Genomic DNA, 17881 nt, shown 5'->3' with positions numbered 1-17881 from the left:
AGGAAGAGGAGGATGAGGATGAGGAGGGGGAGAAAGCTGCTCTGCTCAGCACCCAGGATACAAGGATTGGGGCACATTTATTTCTCGAATTAGAGCCAAGGGAATGGCAGAGCCCTCAAGTGAAGGTGTACCTGGGGAGCACAGCACTGCCCCTGGCTCTGCCCCGGTGGCCCTCAGCACAGCAGCACTGGGAGCAGCAGCAGCTCCAGGGGCTCACATCTGCTGGGGGCAAAGGGGGGTCCGGAGGTCCCTCTCGTGGGATGGCCCCGCTCTGCTGTCCCCACCCCAGGAGGGGTCTCAGGAGCAGCTGCTCCTACGCCGGCGAAGCAGCGTCACAGGGCGGCTGCTCTCCTCCTCCTGGTCGCTCTCACAGCAGCGCTGGGGGCATAGAGGGGCACAGAGGGGCTGAAGGGTGGGGACAAGACCGTGGCCCCCCCCCCCAGGGAGCGGCACCTCATGGCACAGCCCCCCAGTATCTGGTATGCACCCCCAGCATCTCACCAGCTCCTCGCCCTCCGTCCTGGGGCTGCAGAGCAGCCGCATGCGGCACAGCCGGTTGCAGGCGGACACCATGTTGTAGGAGAGCTGGGGGAGCAGCAAGGCAGGGGTCTGTGGGGCAGGGGGGGGGTCTCCCCTCCACTCCCACCCCCAGACAGCAGGACTGGGGCACAGAGCCCACAGTGACCCCCTGCCCAAAGGCAGCCAGCCCTGGAGTGGAACACGATGGCTTCATCCAAGCACCCAAAGGTGGTGGGACCCCCCCCATCCTGCCACCCCCATCCCTCACCCCATTGTCCCTCCCTTTCACCTTCCACTTCCTCCGGGCGTTGAACTTGCGGAAGTTTTTCATGTTGATGGAGGAGCGGCTCCGCTTTGCTGCCTGTTTCCTGCTCAGGGGCTGGAGGGACAAAGCCGTGGCATCATCACTGCACCCCCTCCCCACTCCCTCAGCACACGGCAGCCGGGGGAGTCCAGCTATGCTTCCCCCTCCTATCTCACCTTAATCCAGGGGTGCACGAGGCACTCGGATGCGGTCATTCGCTCCCTGCAACAGAGAGAGTTGTGACGGCGGGGGTCTGGGGACCCCCAGGGATGGCGACAGGGACTCCCAGGGACTGGGACAGAGGCAGGGATGGCACTCACTGAGGCTCCTTCACCAACAGCTGCTGGATGAAGTCCTTGGCCATATCAGAGGTGTCACTGAAGTAGCGCTCCTCGAACTCATAGGCGCCCGCCAGGACGTTGGAGAGGGTCTCAGCATCCGTCTCGCCCTGGAAGGGGGACAAGCCGCTGAGCCTGCGGGGACACGAGGGAGCGTGAGCACCGGAGATGGCCCTGCCACGCTGCCCCCTGTGCCTCAGTTTCCCCCAGCTGCATTTTCCCCTCACCCCTACTCACAGGATGTAGGTGATGACCCCGATGCTCCTGAAAGACAGAGAGTGGGGGTCAGGGCTGTCCTCCGGGGGTCCCCACAGTGGCACCGTGGGTCCCCCTGAGACCCCTCCTCACCACATGTCGGTGGCGGAGCTCAGTGGTTCGTAGTTGATCACTTCGGGAGCTAGGGGTGAAGGCAGAGCAGGGGGGGCATGTCAGGTGGGACCACCACACGGGCACCCCAATATGTCCCCATCACGCAGGTCCCCCTCCCAGTGAAGCTGTCCCAGCTCTCATCTGCCCCCTTACAGCTGGGTCTCCAGGGGTCCCACTGCCCACCCAGACCAGCCAGGAGCTCCATACCGATGTACTGGGGGGTCCCGCAGAGGCTCTTGAAGATGACACCATCCTCCAGCTTCTGAGCCAGGCCGAAGTCAATGATCTTGATCTGGGGCTTGGGGACGTCCTTCTCCTGCAGCATGATGTTCTCAGGCTGCAGGGGGGAGGGTGGGGGGCAATAAAATACCCCAGAACCACCCCCAAGTAGGATGCAGCCATAGGGCGGGGGGGACACCCCAGGTCAGCCAGGGACCTGCACAGGCACCTTGAGGTCAAAGTGGGCGATGCGGCGCCCATGAAGGTACTGCACCCCAAGCAGGATCTGCTCGAGGAACTCGATGGCCTCCTCCTCCGACAGCATCTCCTTCTCCGCAATGAAGTCAAAGAGTTCCCCACCACGCATCCTGCAGGGCAGGGCAATGCTGGGGGAATTTGGGGGGCGCACAATGCCAATATCCCCCCCCCAGCCCAACCCCAGGACCCCGCTCACAGCTCCAGCACCAGCACCATCTCAGCTCTGCAGGTGAAGAGGTCGTGCAGCCGCATGATGTTGGGGTGCTGCAGGTCCCGCAGGATGGCCACCTCCTGCTCCACCTGCACCCTCTCCAGGCCCCGTCGGCTGCCCCGGCACCGCCGTGTCTTCACAAATTTGGCAGCATAGAAAGCACCGGTGCTGCGCTCCCGGCACCGCCTCACCACTCCAAAGTGCCCACTGCGAGGGAACCCAGGGCATGGGTGGGGATGGGGAGGTGGGCACGGCTGTAGTGCCACTACTCCTCACACCCCACACCAGCCTACTCACCTGCCCAGCGTCTCCAGCAGCTCATACAGCTCCTCCACACTGCGTGCATGCAGGGCGACCGCCTGCAGGAGCGCACAGAGCCAGCTTAGCCCCATGGGGGGCACCCAAACAAAGACCCCCATGGGCGGCACCACATTCCCCTGGTGCACGCTGCAGGGGGTTCACCGGTGTCTCCTGCCCCTCCTCCCCCAGTTTGCACCCCCAGGAGCCCTCCTGTTGCTCTCACCTGGGGGCTATCGGAGGCAGCCCTGCCATCCTCAGCCATTGCTGCAAAGACAAACAGACAGAGGGGATGGGAAGGGGGGCAGTAGGGCCAAGAAGAGCCCCCCCAAACTCACCACACCGATGGCGCAGCTCCCAGGCAAAGAGGGAAACGGAGGCAGGGCGTGTGGCCGAGTGTGCTGCGCTGGGGGGTAGCACCCAATGCAAGAGGCAGAGTCCCCCTCCAGCAGGAAAAAACACTTCAATAAGGGAACGCAATGAGGGAGCACGAGACCCGGCAGCTTTGTGCATGGCTGTCCCCATCGATGGCCAAGCAGAGCTGTCTCCAGCCCAGAGCCTCACCCTGAGCCTTCCCCCTCCACGCTCTGCTCGCTCCCAGCACCGTCAGCCCCATGGATGGCTGCTCTGCATGGTGACAGCCCCGTGCCACCCCCGGGCACCCCGCCAGGCACTGCACAGCCTCGGATCCACGTAGGCTGGAGCCGGCTGACCGTCCCCAACATGTGACAGAGCTGTGGGGGCCCTTGGGTGGGGGGGGGGGGTCTGAGACAGCTTTTGCGCTGACAACGGCACCGTTGTCCTCAAGGCAATGTTGTCCTCTGCGCAGGGCTTTGCTGTGCACCCCAGCTCAAGGCACCCTTACCTCTCTCTCAGTTCCGGAGATGAGGATGATGACCCTTCGTGGGACAGTGCCACCTTCTGCTCCGTGCCGCTGCTGTGCTCCGGGTTCCTAGAAGCTGCTGTGATTCTTGGGATCCGCTGGGCAGCGGCTCAGGGAACAAACAGCAGGAAACGCCAAGAGCTGCGCGTCTGCTTCCAAGGTCTCGTGAGAAATCCCCCCACGCTGTCCCCGCCCGGCAGCGCCCGGACAGCTGCACAGGGGCTGGGATAGGCCTTGTAGGGTCACATCCTCGAGGAGTAGCTTTGGGGCCGTGGCTGCTCCGTCCGCAGCCGTGAGCGCCAGGGTTGCAAACAGGAAACCTGCCTGACCACCGATAGAAATAGTGTAACCCGGCTGCCCGGAGGGGAAACGGCGCAGGGTGTGAGGGCAGAGAGGAGGAACAGGTTTCTTAAGGTGGAGAGAGCCGGGGGGACACCACGCCGTGGGGCTGGGGGTGCTCTGTCCCCACCGCAGGTGTGCAAAGCTCCAGTGCAGGGCTGCAACCCGGCTCCAGCACAGCTCCAGGTTGGGCTCTGTGCAAGAACCAGGGGTGCAGATGGGACGAAGAGGTTTTGTGGGTGCAGGGAAAAGGGAACCCAGCCAGCCCTGCACCCCCAGCTGCAACGCGCCTTGTTGGCACGGCAAGCGCCAGGTGCACCCCATGCACCCAGGTAATGCTTGCATGGCTTTACAGCCATCAGCAGCTGAACGTGCTCAGGGTGAAGGGAAAGAGGGCAAAGAGACGCTCCCACAGTGCCACCCGCAGCCCCCGCCGTTGTTCCGTGACGTGGCCCCGGCGCGCAGCTCGCCGCTTCCTGCCCATCACCGTGCTGCAAGCAGCACCAGCGCTGCCCACCCCACGGCCCCCTGGTCCCAGTGGAGGTAGGGGTGAGGGCTGGGAGTGGGTTGGGGGTGTCCCAGGGGTCTGTGTGCTGAGGTGGGAGCAAAAAGGTCGGGAAGCAAAGAGTGGAACAGGGGCATGGAGGGGTTGCCCCCATGATGGATGGCGATGGAGAACAAAGGCATGTGGGGAGCAGGTTTTGGTGGGCCTTCTCTGCTCCTTTTAGTGCCTCTTTGGACGTGGGACCATTATGGGTGCACGCAGCTCCCAGGTCCTCTCAGTGCTGTGTTAAGGTCCCAGCCGGGCGCTCTCGGCCTTCCAGGACCCCAGTTTGGACGGGCTTGGTCCGGTCCCGGTGACTCAGAGCTGTGACACAGCGTGGCCACTTCCACCCCCTCGAGCATCTGCTCAGGATTAACTTTGGCCGAGCGTTGGCGGCACTCAGATGAGCCCTGCGTGCACGCAGAGCCTGTGTCACACACAGGGTTGGTTCTTCCCAGAGCTTCGGGTTCCTAGCAGCGCCATTAGGGCGACCAGGAAGAAAAAGAGCAAGGAGCAGCACCCTATGGGGCAGCATGGGGGGCTGCTGGGACCCTCAGCCCGCTCCTTTCTGCAACCTGAGGACAGGTGGCTCCATGGATGACGCCCAGCCCCTCTTCATCACCTTCAAAGGCATCGCTGAAGACAAGGAACGCAGCATCCAGCCAGGACATGGCACGACCCCGCTGCAGCCCCGGAGTGTGGAGCAGTGTGATGCACGGGGCAGGGGGGGACAGGGAGCAGCTGAGTGCCCCCAGCCCCAGCTGCCCGTCGCTCCCTGCCCCGTGCTGCAGGGCTGCTCGCAGCCCGGGGAGGTTGCAGCATCCCTGCGGGCACGCACCAAGCTGTGGTTTGAGCAGACGCAAGTGCATCGGCTGGGAGCCACGGGCAACCTGCCAGCCTGGTTCCACGGCTTCATCAGTCGCAGGTGAGCAAGGAGTCCCAGGGGTGGTCCCGCACACCCATCGGCTGCTCCCACAGGTGGGTGAAGCCCTGGGATCCCTTCCTTGCAGGGACACGGAGCAGATGCTGCAGGATGAGCCGCTGGGCTGCTTCCTGGTGCGCTTCAGCGAGAGCACAGTGGGTTTTGTGCTGTCCTACAGGTGAGGGAGCCCAGGTCAGGGGTATGGGCACGCTCAACCCCACGCTGTGCCACTACCAACCCCTCTGTCCTCCCCCGCAGGGGCAGAGAGCGCTGCCGACACTTTGTGCTGGACCAGCTGCCCAATGGGCACTACGTGATCCTAGGTGAGCACAGCGCCCACCCTGAACTGGCCGAGCTGCTGCAGCACTACGCCCGCATTCCCATCCCACCCTATGGTGAGCTGCTGACCGTGCCACGGGGACAGGTAAGCATGCCTGCTCATTGCAGCAATTAGCTGCTTCGTTAGCCCCAGCAGGACGTGGGAGGAGCAGCAGCTTTCCTGCTTCACTTGGGCTGCTTTTCCCAGGGAAATCAGGGAACCCAGGCCAGGGAAATCAAAGCATCTCATCTGGGGTTGGCACTTCAGTGACACCACCACCCTGGGGACCACACAACATCATGGCTGGGCCAGTCCTGGCCTCGTGCCCCCCACCCTCCTATCACCCTTTGCACTCTGCAGGACAAGGCCTGTGGAGTGATGTGCACCCCAGATAGCAGCTCCCCATCCTGCAAGGCATCAGCAAACCACCCAGCATACAGCACCACAGCCAAGCGGGCGCCAGGAGATGGGCAGGCAGCAGAGAGTAGCCCTGAGCAGGTAAAGACAAGACCAGGGGCACAGAGGTGCCTCCCAGGGCAGCCTGGTCAGAGCACATGGAAGGATGGGAGCTGATGGGGTAGGGAAGCTGGTGGTCCATGGGGATGCAGCTGGGGTGGGAATGCTGGTGGTCCATGGGGATGCAGCTGGGGTGGGAATGCTGGTGGTCCATGGGGATGCAGCTGGGGTGGGAATGCTGTTGGCCCCAGTTGCTGGGATGGGGATGCAGCTGGTCCATTGGGATCAGTCCCATCCCCACTCTGCCCTCAGCATTCCCTCCCTCTCCAGGCCCCCAGCATCCCCCTGCCACTCCCTGCCAAGGTCAGCTCTTCAGTGGCCACCCAGGGACCACGCAGCCCTGCTGGCAGCGAAGGAGCAGAAGCCAACAGCCCCTCCACACAGACACACCATGAAGCCATCCCTGTTGAGATGCTTGATGCCAAGTACCAGCAGCTCGTGCGCTTCCACACTTACGCAGAGCCCCATGAGGGCACAGCCCTGCCTGTGGAGCCCATTCCCTTCTATGCCATGGGCTGGGGCTCCAGCCCCAACCCTGAGGCTAACATCTATGCAGAGGTGGCCACAGCCCGGCAGGAGCCACCGCCCCGCGGCAGCACACGGGGCCCTGGATCCATGCTGGCCCCCACATTTCCACGCCGACAGCTGTCCCGCAGCCTCTCAAGCCAGGGCTTCCACAGAAGGCAGCTGCCAGCGACTCCCACTGCAGGCACCATGCAGAGAACACGACCCCGGCCGGCCCCAGAGGTGCGTTTCCATGCATGTGCCATAGGGCAGAAACTCGAGTGCAGAACCAGGCTGCCCTCCATCAGCCCAGCCCTCAGCCAGCACCAAGTCATCATCTCAGCAGTTTCCCTTCCTGCAGATTCCCCCGGTCCCAATGAACTCAGCACTGGAGTTTGATGACCCCGTGTACAGCCCGAGGATGAGCAGCACCAAGCAAGCCGCAGCCCCAGAGAACATTTACGAGCAGGTTCCTAGAGGCCACCCCTAAGGTATACAGGTAGGGCCATGGCAATGCCCAGCCTCTTGTTGGCACAAGGTCTGCCTGCTCTGCTCTTGCAGGGCAGAGGGAGACCCCTGGACCTTGGAGGCAGTCCCAGGCATACCAGCAGCATCCATCAGCTCTGCATTGGGATTCGCACGCCTTTCCTGGCACGGTTGCCTGTTCCCAAGCCCTGTTCAAAGGGGATGGGGAAGAACAGATTTAATTTATCTTTGCAGAAAGAGATTGCTATGAATAGAATCAGGGTGGAGGAAAGGGCTATTAGAGCAGAACCAGATGGGTTTCGGGCAGGCCTGTTGCCATCAGTGCAGCATTTGCTGGCTGCTCAAACAAGCCTGGTCCTGCCAACACATGCCTTGAGTTCTACCTGCTTGCTCAGCCACCAAGCACAGAGCAGCACCAAACCCCAGAAAAGGACACGAGGAAGAGACTGAGCCAGTGCTGCCCCATTGCACAACCCCACTTCCTCACTCTGCCCCCAGTGTGCAGTGACAGTGAGTGTGGTTCTCATCAGTCCTGGTATGCACAGCGACAACAGAAGGGAAAAGCGTGTGAGAGCAGCCAGAGACCCAAATTTGGGTGTGTTGGAGCTTCAAAAGGAGGACTGAAAAGAAGAACAGAGGTCTAAGCTTCTATCTCTAAGAAAATCACTTCCGTTTTTCACAAGCCTTTGTGTCGTTGCTCATAAATGGCTAAAAGCAGAGCAAAAGTCAGCCGTGATTGCCATCCTCCTAAGTCCCCTCTAGTGTTAAAAATGAGCAATTACATATTGAAAAGGCAAAAAGAAACACAAGGATTTGAAAGCTGCCCTCAGTCCCCAGGAGGGACCGGCAGGATGAAGCCAGAGGAGCTGAGAGCCACAAAGCTGCAGTGGGGAGAAGCCCTCCAGGTGCTGCTGCCCCACATTTGGGACACCTGACCCTCACTGCACACACAGCAGAGGGCAATGAACCCAACAGCAGCTGGGCAGCCCAGCAGAACCCAACCCACCATCCTCACCTTGCGCCTCACACTGCAAACAGCTGTGGTTCAGTTCATTTAAAAGTTTATTCCTTTATCAAATCTCCTGTCAGAGGATTTCACTGTACATATAAGATATGAATAAATTACTCAACAGTAACTTTATTTTGGTCATTCGGATACTCAAACTTGGCTCTGCAAAGTACTAAAACATCCAGGAAACTAAACTAGAAGTTACATTTCTTCTTTTAAATATTCTAAGAAACAAATTCTTTCATTGGGGTTTGTTTTCTTGGCTCCTTTTTTTAAACAGGCAATGGGAGAAAAACAACCTCATGGGGTTTTTCCTAAATGGAGTAACCACTATTAGCTGTTTTAGCTGCAGTTACAACAGATACAACCCTCAGTGTCGGGAATGTGAGTTAAAGAACCAGACCAGCTCCCTGCTTCCTTCAGCATCACACACTGGGTGAACAACGAGCTAAGAGAGGCCACAGAGATTTGGCTAAGGATGCATGGGTCGGGCTGGTGAGGTTGCACATGATTTGCAGTCACATCACCTAGACCTAATACCTTAAAATCAATTGAATTTTTAAAAAGTTAAGGCTGTCTCCTCACTGTCTCCTCTTCCCAGCCCAGAGGGTAATGTTAACACTTAAACAGATGTGATGCCTTTATAGGAAACAAAATTCATACAAACAAGCTAAAAAGCTGAAAAATAAATGTACAGTAGGCAGCTTTCATTGTGCCTGCTCCCAGGAAACTGGGATACTCAGTTCAATAAGCGTGGAGATCAGATTGTTACAGCACTGTCGGCCTTGGGTCAGAGGGAGGAGGAAGGGGAAAAGGGAAGCAATGTACACACAACCATCAGGTATACCCAAAGGTTCTCAGCAGCAGCTTGTGCTGGCTGAGGTCTTCATTGCTTTCTGCACTCAACACTGCAGTACTTTCACTTCTGTTCCAAGCTCTGATCTGTCACTCTGCTTCTCCTTTGTAACAAAAAAAAACGAGCTTCCCCTCAGCGTGGTTTGAGATGGACAGGCTGGTGTAGCCAAGAGCAAAAAACAATAACTTGGCCACATACACACACACCAAAAAAAAAAAAACATAAAAATCCACGTTCGTGTGAGAGGAGCACGGGATTTACTCAGCCAAAATTAAACAGCCACGACCGTGTCTCATTTAAAAACAACAACTGAAAGAAAAACAACAAACAGGATCGCTCTTGAAAGCGTCTTTTAGAAGGAAAAAGTGACACTCTTGATGTACAGCGAGTCTGAGGAAGGAGCAAAGTGGGACATGGAAGTTTAGAGACTCTGCCTCAGGTTCCAGTGATGAGGCTGCTTCAGACACACAGCCCTGCACCTACAGGACAGCAGCTCCAAGCCTTGCACCAGGCACAGCTCCTGCAGCTGCCCTGGGACTGTCGCTGGCTGTATAGAACAGACCAGATTTGAACCTTCCACATTATTGTTTGTTAGGGAGGGGGGAACCATTACAGGTGGAGTTTCAGGAATGGTTCACAGGAAACCTTTTTCCTGACAGGGGAGTGCAATATCCTCCCACCCACCGAGCAGACAGCACTCAACACCAGCCCGGCCGGTCTCTGAAGGCCAGGAGAGGTCTGACACAGTAAGTCACCTGGGACAAGAGCCAAAACATGGGACGGAGGTGTTAGAATCCGTATTTGGCTTGAGTCTGACGTCGACTGAGCTTATTTTCAGACCATGTGTTTTTCAGTTCCAGTTCCCTTTCCTTCGCCTGCAGAAATCAAGAAGATTAGCATCAGAGCTGCTGCTCCACTGAGTCAGCAGTATTTTACCCTCCTCTGCCCCTGCTGACGGGGATTACAGCGTGCTTCAGCTAGAAGGCTCGTTACAGGAGCCAGCACAATTATCTTGACAGAGGCCTGAATTAATTGGGATGCACAGGCATTTCATTTATGCTGAAACACAGCTTCTTTTGTGGGTCACTCTGAGCAGCTGCTTACCAACCACACTGCAGCCACGCAGAATTAGACAGGAGGCAATGAGCCTCATAACCAAACACAAGCACACACGCACTGGAGCTGGCTGCGAGGGATAGGGTGAAGCAGAGCAAAAAAACAAGCTGGGAGCTCTGAATCCTGAGGGCCAAAGGGGCGATGCCATCAGGTTCCCTCAATTCTATCTGTGTTGGTTTCCACGCTACAGGGAGGGCACTCACCTGATGGATCAGGTACGTGATCTGGTGTTTCCTCCTTTGCTGTCCTGTGGGCTGATCTCCTTTTTTCTAGAAAACCACATCAGGTAAACTGTTAAAACCAGAAAGATGCTGACCCAGACAGCAAAACAAGACAAGAGCCTGCACAAAGCCAGCTCAACGAGCATTTGTTTCACATTAAGGCTGTGGGCAGACTTCCTCAGGCCGAAGCAGTTCCTGGCTGGTCTCTACCACCCGCACTGTGTTGTGAGAAGCCCTGCTATTCTCTTATGAGTAATTACTTATACAACACAGAAGACAAGGGTCCCTGTTCCCCCTACAGCAGTGACTGCAGAGCCTCTAGAACAGCTCTAGCTGTGGTTGAAACAGGAACTGAACAGAGGTCTCCAAAACCCCAGTTAGCACTCCTCTCATCCTGTCCATACCTTGCTGAATGATTTCATGGTTTTCTCCTCTGTTAAGGATTTGGTCAACCACTGCTGGGCTCCACTCAGCTGATCATCACCCTTGATATCCACAAAATTGATTTCTTCTCTCCCCCTATTTCGCTTGCCTTGCAGCCGTTTGAACTGAAAGAAGGACAGAAACAACTGGACTTACACAAACAGCACACACGAACAACCTGAAACAAATAAAGGTAGCTGGAGGATGACCCCCTCTTCACTCCCCTACCATGGGACAGGCCACGTTACCATACACCTTTCCAATGAGCAATTTTTTTCTTTAGGACAGTTCTGCTTTGCTATAGATCAGAGTACCCTAACATTAAGATTATAATCTTTTTTTTCCTATACAGAGGAAAAAACAACATTTATCTCTTGTTCATGAGAAGATCCTCAGCCTCCTCATTTTAAGTGCTAGGAAAGCACCGCAAGTTCAGCTGCCAGAACATCTGTATCACTGAAATCTCAAAAGCAGAGGTTCCTCAAAGGAAGTCAGCACCAGATGAGAGACCTTCTGCAGCCCTTACTGGTTCAGCTGACAAGACTGGCATTTTCCAGATTAGATCAACAATGAGAGGTGGTTTTGCTTCTTTTTAAATAGGTGTTTGTTTGATCTACAGCTCTCGAGCATTTCAACAATGCCGGGAGTCCACTGCTGTGCTAGAGGAGGTACCAAGAAAGTATCTGAATGTTCTACCAAGGTACCTTGCCTGCCCTACACATTCCTAACAAAACAAGATTGGGCTAGGTGGGAATAACGAGCATCACCTACTTCTATAGCAAGCAAATCCATCAGGAGCAGTAGCCCAGCATATTGCTGGAAGGACACTGCATGTCTCCACAGCACAGCACTAGACCCCACGGAACAACAATCTGGTCCAACTCGGCACGGAGCACGGGTTGTGCTGGAGGGTCAGGACCGAGGCTGCCAAGCAGGTCCTATGTTCTAGCAGAGCTTAAATGCAAACTCCATAGTGGGATAGATAGTATAAGTGCCAACCGCTTCATCGTCTAGGAAGGAGGAGTCGGTGCTCATCTCCTGCGGCGGTGCCTGCGCTGGTTCCATCTCCTGGTAGTACCCACTGCTGTAGTAATCCTGTGAGCAAAAGGAAAACCAGTCTGTCACTGCAGCAAAGCTAGATGGATCCTGGGGAAAGCATACACAGAGGCCCAGAGATGAATGTGAATCCTGTACCTCACCATGGGAGCTGCTGCTCTCTCAGCCAGGACTACGAGAAGTGCAGTACATTACACATGCACCTCCTCGCAAGGCTGATGGAAACAGTCATTAACTACACCTCATTACTCTGGCACTACTGAAGAGTACAGGGCATTTTTTCCAATAGCAACTCAGCTCTGTTGAATTGCTAGAAACAACATGGCTTCATATGCCAGCTCTGGCACTCCCTGGTTCTGCACCCTGTCAAGAGCAGGGGCAGTTCTGCGGCATTTTACCATGAGTGCAGCCATTAAACATTTATCCCACAAAGAGCTTCTATGGCTCTCATGCCAGAAGAACCCGGCTGTATTATCATAGAATGAATCACAGAATGGCCTGGGTTGAAAAGTACCTCAAAGATCATCTAGTTTCAACCCCCCCTGCCACAGGCAGGGTTGCCAACCACTGGACCAGGCTGCCCACAGCCACATCCAGCCTGGCCTTGAATGCCTCCAGGGATGGGGCATCCACAACCTCCTTGGGCAACCTGTTCCAGTGCGTCACCACCCTCTGAGTGAAAAACTTCCTCCTAATAGCTAACCTAAATCTCCACTGTCTCAGTTTAAAACCAATCCCCCTTGTCCTATCACTATCCACCCTCGTAAACAGCCATTCCTCCCTTCAAATATTGGAAGGCCACAACGAAGTCTCCCCAGAGCCTTCTCTTCTCCAAGCTAAGCAGGCTCAGCTCCCACAACCTTTCTCCATAGGAGGTGCTCTGGATCTCTGCTCCTCGTTCCAGAGAGCTCAGGTTGGACTTCCACAAGCCGCAGCCTGCTTCACTAACTGATGCAAAGCCCCCCCTGTTCCAGACCCACCTGATAATATGCATCAGCCCCGCTGGCATCGCCATAAGCAGGGAACTGGCCATAGGGCTGACTGTCGTAGTCTTCTCCGGATTTGGGCAGCCAGCTGTGCTGAGCAGCACTGGAGCCCACGCCGGTCTTGAACTCCAGGGGGGCATTGGCAGCAGCATCTTGGAACTGAGGCTCTGGCTCCGTCCCAGGTGGTGGCTCCTCCGACACCACCGGGCCTGAGTACATGAATGCCTCGGCAGCAACAATGCTGGGCTCGCTCCTGTCGGACAAGGAGAAGTAGTTCTCTGGCTCGACCTCTTCGTCGCTGTCATCCTCCTCCTGCGTTATCTGCTTGGTTACCTGGAGGGCAGCGCTCTTCGCAGCAGCTTTGATAGCAGAGGGAGAAGGAGTTGTGGCTACGGCCGGCTTAGATGGAGGTTTTGTTTTGGAGGATGAGGTGGGGGCCTTCGCAGGCTTTGACTCAGAGGCGCCGTCAGCTGCTTTCCTCGAGAAAGCGTAGGGCAAAAGTAACCGATTGGTCTCTTTCACCGTCAAGTTTTTGGGTTGAGGAAGCAAAGCAGACAAGCCAGAGCCCTCGCCGCGTCCCTGGTGAGTTTCATGCAGGGCAAATGGTACACAGAAATAAGAGAAATGAGCGAGATCATTGAGTTTCCCCTGACTCCCTGCCAGTTATCTCCTTCAATTCTAACAGTATTAATGGGTTTCCCATTGCTCAGCACAATTGCTCACCACTTCCAACTCGCTGAAGGGCTTTCTTGTACAAAAGGCTGGTGGGACTTTTAAAGGAAAACTGGTACTTGAAAATACCCATCTATTTCTCGCATTAATACATATATCTCTGAGATTTCAATTTAGGAAATCTCTCCCAAAAAGGATTTGACACCCCAGGAACTTTATACCCTGAAAGCCCTGTGCTAAACAAGTTTACAATAGCAGAAACCCAACATCTATCACATGCTGATTTCCTGTGCAACTCCTTTAATTCAGTGTACCAGATACTCACCTGAAGAGTATTTTTCTTCTTTGCTGGTTCATCTTCCTCTGAATCTGACTGAGAAAGAAAAACAGAGCTTAGCACAACTTGAGATGCTAAAAAGCAATAACCACCCCTGCTCGGTGACTTGGTAATTTTCAGTTTGATGTAGTAGAGGATCACAGCACTGCAGGGCTGGGTTTAACCTGCCAAGAGCCACAGTGAAAGCAACAGTAGGCTGTGGTCAGGCTTTTTCACAACCTTGCTGATGCATCAGTGTCAGGACAAGAAGAGATAGGGGAGATATGGGAGATCACCAAGCTGCCCCCAGCAAGCAGGGCTGCAGTACCTGCCACTGTGTTTAGCAGCAGCTGCGCCTGCTGTGGTTTGAGCAGAGGCAGAAAATAAGCTGCATTCCACTGTAAAACCGAAGCTTTGCAAACAAGTCAGCATTACCTCTTATAATCTCATCAGAGCAATATATCCACAATCAAAAAATAATCTCCAGCTTGAGTTCATTTATCCAACTTATGGGACAAAAAAGGATTCGCTCATCCAAAACTCCCAGTTTTCAAGGTGGCTTTTTAATGTTGCTCTAAAGCAAAGTGGGTGGGCAGAGATACTCCACATATTTGGCTCCTGTCAGAAATTAGCACTTAAAGTATCTGAGCTGCTGGCTCTCAATGAAATCACAGGAAAATAAACCTACAGCAAGGCAAAGAAAACAAACCACCCATCAAAAGATCAGCATTCCCTTTCAAAGGGGCAAACAGCATCACACTAACAGAGGGGAAGCACAAAACCCACACAAAGCAAGGGTGTAAAAATTCACTGTGAAGATTCATAGGGAATTGTTCACAGTAACTTTGGAGTTGTTAAATATCCATTAAAAACTCGAGCGTGAGGTCTGGTCACCTCTGCCATCAGAAAAGGCCCCTGACATCTTTATCATTTTACTGCTTTGCAGAGCACTTTAAATAGATTACAGGAAACAAAGTCTTCTGCCAGTTTGCTATCTAAATTATAAAACAGGACAAAAAAAAAAAAAGAACACACACAAATAAATGCAAGTCAGAGTTGCAATAAAACCAGACTGCTGAATTCAAGAGAGAGGAGACTGCCCAGGAGCACCTCCACAGGTGCAAAAGAAAGGGACAGAATGGGCTGCAAAGAGAAAAGGATGAGATGGGGATTCTGCCTCAGGCCAAGGGGCTTCCAGGAAGCAGCAGGACCAGCTGTCTCAGGGACTTCTCTCTCTCAGCAGCATGCACTCAGCATCCTGATGACCTGCAGCGCTTCTGTTCAAAGCCAATTTGCTGAACACAAGAGGGTGGGGGGGAGGATAGGGAGGAAAAGAAAAAACAAAATCTCCTTTTGTTTACTTCAGTAATTGTAAGACCAGCGTGGAAACAAAAGAGCCTGAATATTTGTATGATGAAGTGCAAAGCTTGTATGATGAGCAAGCAAAAAGTGGGTACCAGGGGATGGTCTGTACTTACGCTGCTTGCCCATACATCCTCTTGCTTGGTACATGTGAAGCATACAAAACATTTAAGATCAGGCAGGAGATCGGAGATGGGCAGCAGAGAGGCCATGAGGCCTTCTTCACATTAAGTCACCGTGTGTGTTTTCTCCTGTCCTCTGCTAAAAGCAAACCCGCCCTGCTGGGAGGCTCAGCTCAAACAGACCTGGACCTGCATCTCACAGCAAGCAGCACATCCTCCTGTTCTCCACCAACAAAGCCAAGAAGAAGCACGTTCCGCTGCTCAGCAGCGAGACACATTTAGCTGCTACACCTCTGTGGCATTTCAGGAGCTGTGCAGGAGCTTTGGATTTGCCAAAGGAGGCTGGCTGTTGGTCTGAGGGCAGCTGGTGTCCTTCTCACCCTTCCTTCCCTGCAGGCTGCTGCTCCAGCAGAGCGAGATATGCTGACTTCATCTCAGCTCCCACGGGCCTTGATGCTGGCAGACCACTATTCATTGGCACTGTTGATAAATCCATAAGCATGAAACCTTTCCCTCAAGCTGCTTGTCCCCGTGGAAATGACCCGAACTTCGCAGTACAGCTCCCTGGAGCATGCATAGCATCACAACACTCAGCATGGGAAAGAGCAGCTCCCTCTGCGCCCCAGCACTGCCATAATCCTCCCAAGACAGAGGTTCATTTCCTTTGACAGGAAGGTCTCAGTGTCATCATTGGGTTCCAGAGTGCCACCAGTGCTGCAGTTGTCCACAGGGAGACAAGAAGGGGAATGAGGACCCATATCTCCCTTCACGTAGTCACAGCTTGCTTTGGCTTATGGCTGGGAACCTGGATTTGGTGCTCAGGAACCACATAAGGCATCGGGCAAGCATCAAGTAAAAAAGCATGAGTCGAGATAGATGTGAATACCTACAGGTCTGGTGGACACCTGAAGCCTTCAGACAACCAAACAATACACTGTCAGGAAGATCGACTGATGTCAAAGCAAACAAAAGGAGAGAATGAAGAGAAATGCAGGCTTGTTTGGGATGCCACACAGCTCCAGAACAATGCACTCACTTCAGCGATAAATAAGGGTGCAAATCATCCGGATTCAGGCGCATTACAATTACAAACATGGTTTCTATCTCAGTTTAATTCTGCAAAGTGCTTTAGGATTAGGGCTGGCAGCCCAGACACATCTCTCCAGATGCCACAACCGTGGCACCAGGCAGGCAGTGGTGCTCAGCTGCCCCACAAGGCACACAGCACCATGCTTCGTGACCTAACGATACCTGGAGAGCGCAAAGCAGAGCTCCAGGGCTGACCCCACCTCTCAGCGGACCTCATTCCATACTCACATTTCCCTGGTGCAGCTCGGGGGCTACGATCTTCACCGGTTCCGTCCTCTTCTTTGGCTTGGGGAGTCCCAGGTCCCCCCCAGCGCTGGGCAGAGCGGTGGGGCCCGAGGCGGGCGGGGACGGGCCGGGGGCCGAGGCAACGCTGGTGGCGTTCCGTGGGGGCGGCAGGAGGAGTCCCCCGGGCCGAGGCTGCTCCCCGCTGCCGGCGGATTGCTCGGGAGGGCCGGGGGCCGGGCTCGGGGCGGGCGGGGGGGGGGCCGAAGCCCCTTACGCCAGGCGGTGGGCCCATGAGGAAGGGCGGGGGCGGCAATAAGGGAAAGCCGCTGCCCTGGGGGGGCAGCGGGGGCAGCGCGGAGGCTTTGGGGGGAGGAAGGGCGGCGAAGAGCCCCCCCCGGGCGGGGGGCTGCGGAACCGGGGAGTCATGAGGCGGGGTGTTGGGGGCATCCACCTCCTCGTCCGCGGCCTCCTCCGCCTCGCTGTCCTCCTCGCTGCTGGCGTAGGCCACCAGGGACATGGCCACCCGCGGAGGGCAGCCCCGGGCGGGCGGCAGCCGCTACGCGAGGCCGAGGATCCGCCCTCTGGGCTAGGCCGCGCCGCCGCCGCGCTTTCAGCGGGAGCAGCGGGGAGGAAGGGAGGGAATGGGCCGAGGCTACGCCGCCATGGCAGCCCCACCCCGCCCGACGGCAGCGGCAACGGGGACTCGGGAAGCGGCTCAGAGAGCTAGGAGGTCGGCTCCGCGTCTGCCGCCGCGCTTCCAGATAATGGCCGCCGGCCGCGCTCCCCCTCCCTCAGCCGTTGCGGCGGGGCCGCCGAACTACAACTCCCGGTAGTCCCTGCGCGCCTCCCGCCGCCCGCCTCCCAGCGCGCCCCGCCGCAAGGCCTCACGGGAAACGCAGTCCGCGAGCAGCCTGCAGGGACCACCGCTCCCGGCGTGCACCGCGAGACGCCGCGCGGCGGAGGGAAGGGCGCTGACATGGCGGCGGGGATAGGCCCAGAAGCGTTCGCGGCAGTGAGGGAGGCCGTGATGGGATTGGGAGGTGCGGGAAGGGCGCTGTGGAGGGAAGCTGACGACCGGAGCGCTCCGCACTGCCGCTTCAACGACCCCCGACTGCTTCTGCGCGGCCACAAAGCGCCCGCCAATGGTGGCGGCGCCGCGTGCTCAACGCCGGCCTACGGCTCCCAGCATGCCCCGCGCCAGCCGCCTGCCAGGGCTCACAGCGCAGCGCCGATCGGGACTGCAGCTCCCAGGATGCCCCGCGTGGCTCCCGGCCCAGCATGCACCGCGCGGGGCCTGCACGGCTCACCGGGGCCTGTGGGTACCCATGGCGGCCAGGGCCTGTCCTTGTAATCCCATTCAGTTCTACGGCGCTGCCTTAGCTGGCCACGGTGCAAACCCC

General features: G+C 56.3%; 3 protein-coding genes across 14 annotated transcripts; 1 reads left to right on the top strand and 2 right to left on the bottom strand.

The window, feature by feature from the left end:
- Window positions 1-58: 58 nt before the first annotated feature.
- LOC100857512 (death-associated protein kinase 2-like) lies at window positions 59-3711 on the bottom strand. 10 transcript variants are annotated; one of them, XM_046903982.1, is made up of 14 exons: window positions 3381-3711; window positions 3080-3260; window positions 2742-2782; window positions 2516-2577; window positions 2204-2425; window positions 1979-2117; window positions 1738-1867; window positions 1510-1558; window positions 1399-1425; window positions 1144-1296; window positions 1000-1045; window positions 809-898; window positions 502-585; window positions 59-378 (listed from the first exon to the last, which is right to left on the bottom strand). In XM_046903982.1, the coding sequence occupies exons 2-14, from the start codon at window positions 3129-3131 to the stop codon at window positions 298-300; spliced, it is 1176 nt and encodes a 391-aa protein (XP_046759938.1). In that variant the 5' UTR covers window positions 3132-3260; window positions 3381-3711; the 3' UTR covers window positions 59-297. The 10 variants fall into 10 exon arrangements, 7 of the variants coding, with proteins under 7 accessions (XP_046759938.1, XP_046759939.1, XP_040508432.1 ...); XM_046903983.1 differs by lacking the exon at window positions 3080-3260 and adding an exon at window positions 2854-2961 and having other exon boundaries at window positions 502-609; XM_040652498.2 differs by lacking the exon at window positions 3080-3260 and adding an exon at window positions 2854-2958 and having other exon boundaries at window positions 502-609.
- SH2D2A (SH2 domain containing 2A) lies at window positions 3303-8164 on the top strand. Of its 3 annotated transcripts, none has more exons than XM_015298430.4 (7): window positions 3303-4280; window positions 4867-5206; window positions 5292-5381; window positions 5462-5627; window positions 5883-6020; window positions 6309-6785; window positions 6904-8164. In XM_015298430.4, exons 1-7 carry the CDS (start codon window positions 4073-4075, stop codon window positions 7030-7032), a joined length of 1548 nt encoding a protein of 515 aa, XP_015153916.2. In that variant the 5' UTR covers window positions 3303-4072; the 3' UTR covers window positions 7033-8164. The 3 variants fall into 3 exon arrangements, with proteins under 3 accessions (XP_015153916.2, XP_046759936.1, XP_040508428.1); XM_046903980.1 differs by having other exon boundaries at window positions 4206-4280; window positions 4862-5206; XM_040652494.2 differs by having other exon boundaries at window positions 4206-4280; window positions 4562-5206.
- Window positions 8073-17274, bottom strand: PRCC (papillary renal cell carcinoma (translocation-associated)). The gene is given in 8 exon segments (XM_423657.8): window positions 8073-9768; window positions 10213-10278; window positions 10635-10778; window positions 11653-11748; window positions 12690-13274; window positions 13693-13740; window positions 16485-16679; window positions 16681-17274. Coding segments are annotated over 8 exon segments (1539 nt in total). The 5' UTR covers window positions 16999-17274; the 3' UTR covers window positions 8073-9681.
- Between the last annotated feature and the right edge of the window lie 607 nt (window positions 17275-17881).

The sequence above is a fragment of the Gallus gallus genome, chromosome 25 (assembly GCF_016699485.2).
Source record: "Gallus gallus isolate bGalGal1 chromosome 25, bGalGal1.mat.broiler.GRCg7b, whole genome shotgun sequence".
NCBI classification, from domain to species: Eukaryota; Metazoa; Chordata; class Aves; order Galliformes; family Phasianidae; genus Gallus; species Gallus gallus.
Note: the sequence above shows the minus strand (reverse complement) of the source record. Positions and strands in the feature narration are given on the sequence as shown.

What these genes read in the sequence shown, in the direction of transcription:
- LOC100857512 (XM_046903981.1), bottom strand. Translation starts at nt 3,040, where the DNA reads ATGGGGACAGCCATGCACAAAGCTGCCGGGTCTCGTGCTCCCTCATTG. An exon ending in CTGCTGGAGACGCTGGGCAG is followed by an intron (nt 2,426 to 2,515) that starts GTGAGTAGGCTG and finishes GTTCCCTCGCAG; the next exon opens with TGGGCACTTTGGAGTGGTGA. An exon ending in ATGGTGCTGGTGCTGGAGCT is followed by an intron (nt 2,118 to 2,203) that starts GTGAGCGGGGTC and finishes CCTGCCCTGCAG; the next exon opens with GATGCGTGGTGGGGAACTCT.
- SH2D2A (XM_015298430.4), top strand. Translation starts at nt 4,073, where the DNA reads ATGCTTGCATGGCTTTACAGCCATCAGCAGCTGAACGTGCTCAGGGTG. An exon ending in TGACCGTGCCACGGGGACAG is followed by an intron (nt 5,628 to 5,882) that starts GTAAGCATGCCT and finishes TGCACTCTGCAG; the next exon opens with GACAAGGCCTGTGGAGTGAT. An exon ending in CAGAGAGTAGCCCTGAGCAG is followed by an intron (nt 6,021 to 6,308) that starts GTAAAGACAAGA and finishes CTCCCTCTCCAG; the next exon opens with GCCCCCAGCATCCCCCTGCC.